The 13286-nt window shown below is 41.7% G+C and overlaps 1 protein-coding gene across 1 annotated transcript; it reads left to right on the top strand.

The window, feature by feature from the left end:
- Positions 1-12327: 12327 nt before the first annotated feature.
- LOC123402438 (thionin BTH7-like) lies at positions 12328-13016 on the top strand. The gene is made up of 3 exons (XM_045096361.1): positions 12328-12640; positions 12736-12804; positions 12916-13016. The coding sequence occupies exons 1-3, from the start codon at positions 12328-12330 to the stop codon at positions 13014-13016; spliced, it is 483 nt and encodes a 160-aa protein (XP_044952296.1).
- The last annotated feature ends 270 nt before the right edge of the window (positions 13017-13286 follow it).

Raw genomic sequence — 13286 nt, 5'->3', positions numbered from 1 at the left:
GTGCGCCGGCCAGGGAGGAGGAGGAGTCCTCCTCCAATCCTAGTCCAAGTAGTATTCGAAGGTGGAGTCCTTCTCTTCCTCCCCACATTTCTTTTTGTTTTCTTTTCTTTGGTTTTTCTTTTCCGGGCATACTAAGGGCTGTTGCGCCACCCATAAGTCCTTTGGGCTTCCCCCGGGAGTGTTGCCCCCCTCCCGGTGAACATCCGGAACCCATTCGTCACTCCCGGTACATTCCCGGTAATGCCCGAAAACTTTCCGTTAACCAAATGAAGTCATCCTATATATCAATCTTTGTCCCGAAAACTTTTCGGTAACCAAATGAAGTGATCCTATATATCAATCTTTGTCTCCGGACCATTCCAAAAACCCTCTCGTGACGTTTGTGATCTCATCCGGGACTCCGAACAACATTCGGTAACCACACATATAACTCAACTATACTAAAACATCGTCGAACCTTAAGTGTGCAGACCCCGCGGGTTCGAGAACTATGTAGACATGCCCCGAGGTACTCCTCGGTCAATATCCAATAGCGGGACCTGGATGCCCATATTGGATCCTGCATATTCTCCTAATAACTTATCGGTTGAAACTCAGTGTCAAGGATTCAGGCAATCCCGTATGTCATTCCCTTTGTTCTTCGGTATGCTACTTGCCCGAGATTCGATCGTCGGTATCCGCATAGCTATTTCAATCTCATTACCGGTAACTCTCTTTTCTCGTTCCATAATACAAGATCCCGTGACTTACACTTAGTCATATTGCTTGCAAGGCTTGTGTGTGATGTTGTATTACCGAGTGGGCCCCGAGATACCTCTCCGTCACACAGTGTGACAAATCTTAGTCTTGATCCATACTAAAACAACGGACACCTTGGGAGATACCTGTAGAGCACCTTTATAGACACCCAGTTACGTTGTGACGTTTGATGCACACAAGGTATTCCTCCGGTGCCAGCGAGTTATACGATATCATGGTCATAGGAACAAGAATACTTGACACGCAGAAAACTGTAGCAATAAAACGACACGATCAATATGCTACGTTCATAGTTTGGGTCTAGTCCATCACATGATTCTCCTATGATGTGATCCAGTTATCAGGCAACAACACTTTGCACGTAGTTAGAAAACCTTGACTATCCTTGATCAACTAGCTGGCCAACTAGAGGCTTGCTAGGGACATTGTTGTGTCTATGTATCCACACATATATCTATGTTTTCATTCAATACAATTATAGCATGGATAATAAACGATTATCTTTAAACAAGAAATATAATAATAACTATTTATCATTGCCTCTAGGGCATATTTCCATCACATATATGGTGGACTCTCCTTCACCTGATTTTTGGACCATCGATGATGGTCGCTACTCCTACTTCCCCTAGTGCATAATAAATATATAGCACAAGGAGAAGAAGGAGAGGCGACCCCCACAACAACAGTTGGCATTCTTCTTCTCTCATATATGATGGATACTCCCTCACAAATCACTCTACTTCTAGAGCATTTGAAATGAGCTAAACTAACAGTTGGTGCATGGCTAAACCTAGACAAATATTGAGGAAAATGGAGCTTGAAGGTCGAGCATGGAGAGGAGAAAACTTAAGTAGTGTGGCTCGGGCATTTCATCGAACACCTCATGTGCATGAACTAGAGTGGCAAGAGCATGGCATGCATGGTCACACCTCAACACCCAAAAACAGAGCAGAGGGTGGGCAGGGGCGAGGGTTTATATAGGCAACACTTTGGTCCCGGTTTTTGTCTAAAACCGGGACTAATAGCCTACCGTTTAGTCCCGGTTCGTGCCACAAACCGGGACTAGTGCTCCGCGGCACGCCACGTGGCAGTCGCTGGATCTTTAGTCCCGGGTTTTTTCCTGAACCGGGACTAATGAGGTGAACCAAACCGGGACCAATTCCCCGGCAAACCGAACCGGTCCCGGTTTTTATTTGAACCGGGACTAATGGTCTTTCGGCCCTCGATCGAACGACCCTTTTTATACTAGTGTTGGTTGCCGATTGGAGAAAGATGACAAGAATCAAATCACGTTAACTGCCATCACATGGTTGCCGTTGCCTCTTTTGTTGTATTTGGGTTAATTGAGTACAATGGGAAATTAGTGTAACTAGTCGTCAACCCGTGCATCCGCACGGGCTAGCATTATACATAACTACACTTGGGAAAAGTTCATTGGAAGACCTTGACTCTACTTGCAATTTTTGGGAAAAGGAAATATGCATAGAAAAATCAAGTTTACTCAAATTTAAATGCAGCTAGGGAATTTTAAAACATTCTTGTGTTCTATTATGCTCAATTAAAAGTGGATAAATTGTGTTTTGATTTGTCTATTATATAATGAGGTGTGTGAAACTAACAATCAATGTATGAAAAGAGTGGTTCAAAGAAACACTAATCCAGAAAAAATGTTGTAGGGGGAAATTGGAGCATGAGAATCCACGATGACAAACCCAGGCTTAGTATTTTTGGTTTTACTAATATCTCGGATGTTTGGTTTTACTAATAGCTCGGATGTTCATTGACGTAACTTCTCCGTGTGGAATCAAACGTGTATAGAGGAATTCAAAGGGGTCGATTTATATGAGAAACTTGATTATATAAGTGACCTAAACTCTAGTGACTTGGAGAACAAATAGAAGCGATCTAGTATGCTAAATCTAGACTTTAAATGTGTGGTCACTGAGGTCTACCAACTTCAACCAGTTATGTTATGTTTCAAAAGTTTTATCCATTGAATAGTGTCCAAGAAGTCCTCTAGAAATACGGTTTACAAATAAACACGTATGTGTGAAGATTCGACCAACGAATTTTCTTGGTAAGTTGAAAACATAGATAGGAGAACAACTACGTTTACGTGATGTCGAAATCTCCATGTCCCAAAATGTATCAACCGATAGTTAAGTTTAGAAGCATCTTATAATTAATTAAGTGATAATTAGTTGATGAACATACATGTGAAACAGTCCGAGCAAGTCGTGTGTTTTACATCCATAGAATACAGAATGAAATAGTTCATAATATTTAACATGATACATGTACACGGACTCAAGTCTAAAAGCAAAAAATTAAAAATTAAAAACATAAACAGAATACATAATGCAAAACAATGTTTTTTTTCTCAAAATATCAAAAGAGTGGTGCGATAAAGCAAACCTCTGATTGGGCAAATATTCACCTGATTGAGGCTATCCATTATTATGACGCTGATTCGAATATACTTGCCAGGCTTAAAATCTAATTGTTGCCATGTAAATAGGAAGCTAAATGCTGAAGCATGTACAGAGCTTGAGCAAACAATACCGACAGTATTGCAGGCCCTATCATCTCTCATCGACGATTACTTGGCACCGAGAGCACTCTCACAGTCTTCAAATTGGCCACCTTATTTCTGGCCGTTCATGTAGTCATGGACATGCACATGCATGCTAGCTTGATTCAACCAAGCACGTCTCAAGGCTATGCCAAAGAATTTTTGACATTTTGTGCGTGTGTTTTCCCAAACAGACAGACGGGATTAGCATAATATACCTGTGTCTCATAGCGGAATCGATCCAGCAGCTGTATATTTTCAGCTGCTGTCAACACAAATAGGCTAGGAAATAATCAAGCAAACCTGTCAGTAGGTATCTGCTGCAGCTTTTCATCTCCCCCCAACACTGATTGGCAAGGAAGTAATCTAGCTAGCTGCATAAGTCCGATGCCTTTCAGCTTGTGAGATACATGTTGGCGTATTTTTTCATGGGAGAAGAGAGAGTTGATGAGAAGGAATAGATCTTGGAGAATAGTTAGTTAGAAATCATGGAGATTGAGGCCGTAGAGCTCTAGGTAGGTCGAGATCGAGATGTGAGTTTTTCTACTTCTACTCATCCAGACGTGAAAAGAGGCGTGGAGTTGTAGATAGATTGGGATTGATTTTTTTACTTCTATTTTTTTTACGGACCAAATATTATGGGCCTTGAGTATTTTATCTGGAAGTGTTTTACTTCTATTTTTCAATAAAAAAAGATTACGGGCCTTGATTTTTTACTGAAAGTTTTTATGGTTTTGAGAGAGAGAGAGGTGCGTTATGGGCCTTGCCTGTTTTCTTGATGATTTTATGGTCTTGAGAGAGAGGGAGAGAGAGGTGCGTGAGAAAGTAATAAAGAAACGTGAGAGTGTAAGCCAGCCAAAGAAAAAAGGGAGATGTGGGAGTCCGTAGGCTTATAACAACCTAGAAAGGAGATGGGGTGATTCTAAAAAAAAGGAGACGGGAAGTTCTACATAGATTGTGGTAGAAGTTATTTAATTCACTTTTTATCTAACAGATCAAGAATCGATCTACACCGTAATAATTCGGTCCCACCAGATTAACGGCTCATAAAATCTAATTAACGTGTGACTTCCTATAGAGAGCCACAAATTAGTATAAGTATAGATTGATAAAGAAATAGAATTTAAGCATGGTTCTTTTTGTTAAAAAATGGAAGAACAACCTTTTCTACCGGTGATGCCACATATGTGGTGGCTCCCTAAAATGGTATGAATGGTTAATCAATAGTCTTGCATGATTCACGGATGACTTTGGCATCTATTGGCATGCATTATTGCTGTCCATCCTATGAATGTATATTATTGATTTAGATATGCAAGTAAGTACAAAATGATGGTCCATGTCATCAATTTAATAGCAGCTTCATGCGGGACCGCAACATACATTTCTATCAGTAAGATTGGTAACTCTTAAAGAAAAATATTATTCGGGCACCTTTTCGCATTTTTTGTGTTGGTATTTGGGTTTAAGGTATTTGTTTCTTCATGAATGCTTTGTTTCTATCAACTAGACAAATGTGGAAGTCCAACAAAGAGACAACTAAAAACGTGAAACACGCACGGACATAAAATCTGGATCAACAGGTGTCCTAAGAAGCGAATGCATACGTGAAACATGCAAGACAACTTTCTAGGCTCCTTATCATGTTTGTGTTTCAATAGGGATGGGAGGCTGCGTCCTACTAATAGATCTAGGCAATAAGACTTCCATATAATAAAAATGCAAAATTGGTTCGACTGGTTGGTGGTTCATAACTTCTCTAAAGTTATTAGAGATCTGAGCATGGTCTATGAATTTTTGAGATGGTCCCTGTATGGTCTGGACCAGCGGGTTGGAGTGTAAATGTGATCTAGTACTCTAACATATATATCCATCTATTATCTACTAAAAGAAAAATAGGAATATAAAACAGGGAAATAGGCTAGAAAATTGCACATTAAGCAGCAGTATATGACCATTATTTAGTAAGCAATATATTATTGACTGCACGGTGGCAAGAAAGAGATGGAAACAAAAGGGTTATGTTCATCGAGCCAAGGTTGTTTTTGCTAGTGCATGTAACTAGTATGCAATTACTGCGTCTAGTGATTAGTTGGGTAATGCGTCTATTATAGTACACTGTTCAATCCATGTTGTCTTTCAGCTCACCTCCACTATTCTGGGCCATGGATTCATCACCTCCATTATTATGGATCACGGAGTCATCACCTCCACAGTTGTGGACCATGCGTGCCCATCATATGGTGACATATGACTTGTAAACTTGACTTGTAAACTTGGTTGCTCAGTATAAGACATATTATGTATTGCCCCATCTAGGTGTCCACAGGGCCATATTATGTATTGCCCCATCCAGATGTCCACAGGGACATATCGATTTATCACCTCCATTATTGTGGACCATGCACGCCCATCTTTAATATTCACAATAAAAAATCATCTTTAATGTAAATGTTGCAAACAATATGCTGTCTAAATTTCGCAAACTATATGCCCTCTTTTACTAGGTCTGCAAGCCAGATGCAAAAAATGAAAGTTTGGTAGAAGAATACCCCGAAGACTCATATGGTAGTTTGATAAGGTTCTTAAAGGCACAAATAACCAAAACAGAAATACTATGGCCTTACAGCTTCCAGTCATTGTTACGTACTGTCTTGTACTACACATTATACTTTGCGTATTCAATGTTAAATATAGTTGATGAGTTATGCATGCCTGCTTATATAAACGTGTGCAGGTTTCACTGGATGTTGTAAAACATTAGAGTTGATGCTGGAATTGTTGAAGTCAGAGACTCACTAAATAAAAATCCTGAAGATTACGCCAACGTAATTAAAATGCCCCACATGTAATTTCAATCATTATCGCACTAGCTATATCAGCCTATTTCGTTCATTTTCCGATATCAAGTAATTAATAATCCGTTTATTCATTTTTTTCCGGACAGGGTTCGGAAACGGTTCATCAGAGGTTAGGGGTCAATGGCAACTGGAGCTGCATTGGAAAGTGGTCAAGGTAATTAATTAAGTATTACTAGTTGAGCCAGCTTGGCCTCCTCTCTAGAAGCAGCTATATCTCTATTCGTACTCTTGCGATGGAGGTCTCGAACATAAGGGTCCTGCATGACTGAACTTAGTAGCGTCGAAGTCTATGGCGTGTCCATCGACTCTTCTCCGCCATGTCCACAGTCTTCTCCGACGCCCTGTCCGGACTCTTCCCCGCCACCGTGTCCGGAATCTTCCCCGCCGCCATGTTCGGACTGCTCACCGCCGGCGTGTCCGGCGCCATTGTCTTTTTGTCGATCGGTCATCTATTCGTCTAGACACATGTCGTTATTCCCTGCCATGTGGATGTCCTCGTCATCACCTTCACTTAATCCTTCTTTGCATTTTGTACAAGAACATCTGATCCCAGTCCGTTTATTTGCATACATGTCCATCACCGCCGATTGCAAATATCATTCAACCTTCCTACCACTCACCTTCATGACTGCTAGGTATAACAAGAAAAATAGTCATAAACAAAATGCATGCATATACAAATTTGGCATAACCTTGCCTAAAAATAGGACATATCGAGTTTGCACAAAATTCAACGAGACGGAAATAAATCGACATTTAGGCAAAACATAAGCAAATCACGGGTCATGTCACTCACACAAATCCCTTCATATCGCAAACACACATATTCCCATTATTGAAAATGCACAACTTTTTACACACCTATATATATCCCGAGAGAGATTCTGGACGACTAAATAGTGGAGAACTAATAATGGTGGAGAAGTAGCTTAGAGAGAGGAAAGGAGAAAGGAGGGGATAGGGCAAAGGGGGAGGAAGGGGGAGAGGAGGTGTGTGTGGGTGACAGGAGGGCAACAATGGTGGAGGAAAGGAGAAAGGAGGAGATAGGGCAAAGGGGGGAGGGGGAGAGGGGGTGTGTGTTGGTGATAGGTAGAAGGAAGAGAGAGGCAACAATGTTGGAGAAGTAACAATGGTGGAGAAGTAACTCAGTGAGAGGAAAGGAGAAAGGAGGGGATAGGGCAAACGGGGGAGGAAGGAGGAGAGGGGGTGTGTGTGGGTGAAAAGCTGCCAACAGCCACGTGTAGCAGTAGCACTGCTTCCGGAGGAGCGCTAGTGCTATTGCACTTAGAAGTAGCGCTTTTACCATGCCAGCGCTGCTAGTACAGCTACTGTCGGTGTCCTCGTTGGGCCCCTTTTAGCAGTAGCGCTGGATGCGTTGGAGCTCTACTGCTATGGACCTTAGCAGTAGCAATTTTACCATGCCAGCCCTGCTACTATAGCTACTCCAGGTGGCCTCGTTGGGCCCTATTTATCAGCAGCGCTGAAAACACAGTCAGCACTACTGATAAGGACATTATTAGTAGCGCTTTGAATTTCCAGCGCTACTGCTAAGTAGCAGCAGCGCGTGCTATTTTCCAGCGCTACTATCCTACCTATAACGTTTGCCGTACTAGTGTACCCTTTTAGATCGCTAAGCGGAAGCGTATATAACGCGTTTGATGTAGTGGAACATCTTCACGATCCAAATCGCAGCCCGTCCATCGATCTCATCATGATCCGTCCCACGATCCCATCACGATCCATCCCGATCTAGTGCCGAACGGACGACACCTCCGTGTTCAGCAGACGTACAACTCGATGACGATCCCTGCCTTCTTGATACAGCAATGTGCCTTAGTGGGTGGTTCATCCAGCCCACTAGGGGCTGGTTTGACTCCTCCCACAGCCCATGAGATCCTTTGGCGTCGAGAAATCCCTCCGGATGCCCCTCGTACCCTCCCGGCACTCTTAGTACACTTCCGACGTACCTGAAATTTGTCGGTGACCCAAACAGCACTTCCTACATATCTATCTTTACCTCCCGACCATTCCGGAGCTCCTCGTGACGTCCTGGATCTCATCCGGGACTCCGAGCAACCTTTGGTCACCAACATACATAACTCGATACTACGGAAACGTCACCAAACCTGAAGTGTGCAGACCATGCTGGTTTGAGAACTATGTAGACATGACCTGAGACTCTCTCCGGTCAATATACAATAGCGGGACATGGTGCCCAAATTGGATTCTACACATTCTACGAAGATCTTTATCGGTTGAACTTCTATGTCAATTATTCAGTTAATCTCATACGTTGTTTGCTTTGTGCTTCGGTATGTTACTTGCCCGAGATTCGATCGTCGGTATCTCCATACCTAGTTCAATCTCATTACCAGAAAGTCTTTTTACTCGCTCCGTAATACAAGATCCCGTGACTAACTCCTTAGTCACTTTGCTTGCAAGGCTTATTGTGATGTTGTATTACAGAGTGGGCCCTAAGATACCTCTCCATCACACGGAGTGACAAATCCCAGTCTTGATTCACGCCAACCCAACAAACACCTTCCGAGATACCTGTAGAGGACCCTCATAGTCACCCAGTTACGATGCGACGTTTGATACACACGAGGTATTCCTCCGGTGTTCGGGAGTTGCATGATCTCATGTTGATAGAAATAGATACATTGACATGCAGAAAAACAATAGCAATAAACTGACACGATCATATGCTACGTTCATAATTTTGGTCTTGTCCATCACATCATTCTCCTAATGATGTTATCCCGTTATCAAGTGCAAACACTTGTCTATGGCCAAGAAACCTTGACCATCTTTGATCAACGAGCTAGTCAACTAGAGGCTCACTAGGGACAGTGTGTTGTCTATGTATCCACAGATGTATTTGAGTTTCCAATCAATACATTTCTAACATGGATAATAAACGATTATCATGAACAAGGAAATATAGTAATAACCAATTTATTATTGCCTCTAGGTCATATTTCGAACAATCACAACAAGGAATCATATGCATATGAGTAATGGATAGTGGCAAACATCATGCAAAGTTGACAAATTCCATAGGAGTCAGTCCCAGAAGATTATTGAGGACTCCTCCCCCATGTCTGATGAGTCGTGCTATATTTAGGGAGAGCATACTTGGTGGACCGCCTCTCTCGTGCCTCTTCGACGTGCAAATCATGTTTTCATATGCCCCAAAATCAAAGTTATCGGGGTTATGTTTTAATTACAGCCCATCATGTCGAAGTTATCAGGGTTAAGTTTTAACGACCCCCTCTCTCATGTTTTCATATGCCTCAAAATCAAAGTTATCGGGGTTGTGTTTTAACGACAAGATGAATACAGGATTTATACACAAGATGAATACAAGATGAATACACGATTTATACACATGGATGAATACACAACTCAACAAATGAACCAATCATCATCCTATGAAAAAAACTCAACATACAACAAATGGAAACCTTTTGTCGAACAGCCAAGGGACGATCAGGCCAACTCCACGGAGATGCAAGACCACAATTTGTAATTCCAGCGATTGAAAAACAATTAGGAAAAACTCAAGTATAGTAGCGCTAGCAAGGCAAAAAAACCTAGTAAACCTAGTAAAACCTAGCACAAAGAAGTATATTTTTGACCAAAATACAACACTTGACATGGCAAAAAAACAATTTATGAAGGAGAAAATATATCCTGTTGAACTTGAGCATTTCTTAGACTTTGAATTGCTCCTGTTGAAATAAACTATTTCAAATGAACTTGACAGAAATTTCCAATATTACTTCTACCATGGCAAAAAGTGTTCTCCGTAAGCAAAAAACTTGAGAGAAACTTGAAAAAAATTGAAGTGGAACATGTCCATGATCACATCGATCTTGAGCAGAGTAGAGTATATGCTAGTAGAGTATAACTAAGCCAAAATTCAACATTATTAATATATGTTTGTGTCATCACTAAAGAAGTTTTGAAGCACTATCAATAAAATTTTGAATTACATTAAGTCTTCTATTAATTTTAGGACCTTGTCTTTTCTGTTTTTTAAAAAATCGTTTTCTCCATATAGAAACTTCTGTAAAATAATGTGGGTTTTAAAATTTACTCCCAATCCGTTTTTGAAATTCCCTCCATATAGAAATTGGCCATATGGAAACTATGCAAAAAATCATTCCCTCCATCTAGAAATTCCCTCCATAGAGAATCTTGAGCTAGCCCTAGCATTTCACCACACACGTTGAGGACATGGCAGAAATCTCGCAACTCTCTAAACCCTCAACAACCACCGCAAACCTCACCGACCTCACCGGATATACCTGGCTGACTGTGGGGATAGAACAAGGGAGGAAGGATGGAGGAGAGTGGTGGGAGGGAGGAGGGAGTACCTGGCCGGCTGTGGAGCGGCGTCGTCGGAGCAGGGGTGCGGAGTCGTCGGGGCAGGTCACTGCCGCGGGGAGTGGCGTCATCGGGGCAGGGCGCGCATCGTGGCAGAGGAGCAGGGCTTAGCGAGGGCGTCAACGGCGAGCTCCAGTAGCCTGGTGCCGTCAAGGTGGTCGTCGGTGCCATCGCGGGAGAGGAGGAGATCGAAGATACTGGATGGGGGTTGAAAATTTTCATAACTGCTGCTTATATAGACAGTTCGTGTTTTTATCAAGGTTTCATGTTTTCAAATATGTTTGTGATTTATTGAAAATATTATTGTTCCAAATTTTATTCGTGTTTTTGAAAAATGTAGTGCATTTTCAAATATATAGCAATTCATAATAAAATATAATAATATTTTAAATCTGACGCCGTTGTATCTTCTTAAATATATATTTGGTGCCCATTGGTTAGCATGACATATTAGTTCAAGTGGGTGGCTGGTGTTTTAGGTCGTGAGTTTGATCCTTCAATGTGTCTTCCTTTTTAGGTTTACCCGCGCCTTAGAACACACATGTCATTGCGATGGCTGGTCTTTTCACAGCCCATACAAATTAGTCGACCCAACTACTTGGAAAATAAGGCAATTTTTTTTAAATAGTCATATATTTTGCATTTACATATAGTCGTTTCATATTTATTTGTGGAACTAGATGTTGTGGACCATGAGCCATGCCGTTCATGCTTCGCTCAGAATGTAGTCCATCATCGTTTTCATGGAAAGAAGCACTCATTCTTATTTTCGGTATGCTTGTCGTTATAGACATTAACTCACCCTATTGATTTCCGCCTTTCAATTATCCAAGCAGAGTTTTATTTTCTTGCCGGGGAGAATAGATAGAGATGTGAGAGACAAGAATAAGGTCTGAGGGGTTAGTCATCACTGAGGACCATTGGTTTTTTGTGTCAGAATAGGTATGATGTATATTCAAATGCTAACACACTTAGTGGGATAGTGGACCAGAACTAGGTTGAGGCTGCATCATGTTATGGTTGTTGGCTTGTTGTTATCATGTGCATGGCTTGTTTGGCTTAAGTATCAATTCTTATTATCCTTTGGACCACCTGGCTAAGCTACTTGACGGTTTGCAATTATGTTTTCTGAAGCCTCTTCAACAAAACGTGAGACATGCAGAAGAAACATTGCATTGAACCATCCGTGCACAGCCTGTGCTCTACTATTCTGGGCAATGGATTCATCACCTCCATTATTGTGGATCACGGATTCATCACCACACTGTTGTGGAGCATGTGGGCGCATCATGTGGTGATGTGCCTTTTCTAGCGCCCAAGGAGCAACCTGTCTTGAAACTTGTTTGCTCAGTTCAACACATATTATATATTGCCACATGGCCATGTAGATAGCAGGGTCACGTGGTCAAGGCCGCGAGAAATTAGGGCGGAGTGGGAGTTGAATCCCAGCGGAGCTGCGGGGGAGTAGGACAGGGTTTGACCCGTAATTGCGCTGTGAAACATCATATATGCCGGCTGAAGGGATTTTTTTGTGGGCTGCGGTAAAAATATTACGGGCCAGATGAAAGATACGGGGTTTGTTCTGGCCATCAAAATGGGTCAAACTCGTATACTCGCGGCATTTTGTTGGTTCGGCCCTTTTACGGTGTCTGCTAGAGATGATCTAAGATATTCTCTAGCAGACCCCGTATAATGCCCCGACCCGCAAAATAACACCAAAAATATTGGTCGAGGCAGAAAATGCTGCCAGAACAAACCCCACAAACGCGTCCGGCCGTAAATTGTTTTGCGGGGCGCAGCAAAAGTCCGCCCTCAACCTTCAGTTTCACGGGGTGGGGTGCCAATCCCACAAACGCGTCCGATTTAGTTCTGGAGCATGTCCAAGTAGAAGGCAAGAGTTGCTGCAAGAACACGACTGGCAGAAACTGCTACAACGTCTGCCGTTTCGGTGGTGGTTCCCGACCAGTCTGCGCAAGTGCTTGTGGTTGTAAAATCATAAGCGGCCCAACATGTCCTAGGGACTATCCTAAGGTGAATCTTCTCCATGAATCCGGTAAAGAGATATCATTTTAATTCTTTCCAGCTTCTTGATAATTATCTACTAATAAGAAATTATTTACATACTTGTGGTTCAAATTACTTTTGTAGCTGAACCAAATGCGACCGAGTACTGCACAATTGGATGCATGACTTCCGTTTGTGACAACATGGAAAATGGTAATTTTCATTTACCACATTTATTTTTATTTTTGTAACAGTTTTTAAATTTCCCGATGTTGTTTCATGTATAACGTCAACTATTTTGTAACGTCAACTATTTTGTAACAGTTTTCCGTGGCCAAGAGATGAAATTCGACATGGGACTCTGCAACAACGCATGTGTCGGTTTCTGTAATGATGGTGCAGTCATTCAGTCTGTTGAAGCCTAATCATTCCTTCTTGGGCATGATTTCTATGGCCAAGGTCGTATTGTCATTTTGTCTTGAATAATCTTGAAACCATCAGCTGTATCGAAGCAAATGTATCATCTTAGTTATGTATTTCTGTTTTTCCCTTGTTCCAATAAGAGTCCCCACGATGAATCTTTTTGTACCCTTGGCTTAATATAATAGTTCCACGGATATATTATGTGATACACCACAATTTTTAAATGTGGAGATGTTGTTTCATGTATATCAATCGTTTTATATGAAGACCAA

The sequence above is a fragment of the Hordeum vulgare genome, chromosome 6H (assembly GCF_904849725.1).
Source record: "Hordeum vulgare subsp. vulgare chromosome 6H, MorexV3_pseudomolecules_assembly, whole genome shotgun sequence".
Lineage (NCBI taxonomy): Eukaryota > Viridiplantae > Streptophyta > Magnoliopsida > Poales > Poaceae > Hordeum > Hordeum vulgare.
This window is presented reverse-complemented; position numbering and strand designations above follow the sequence as displayed.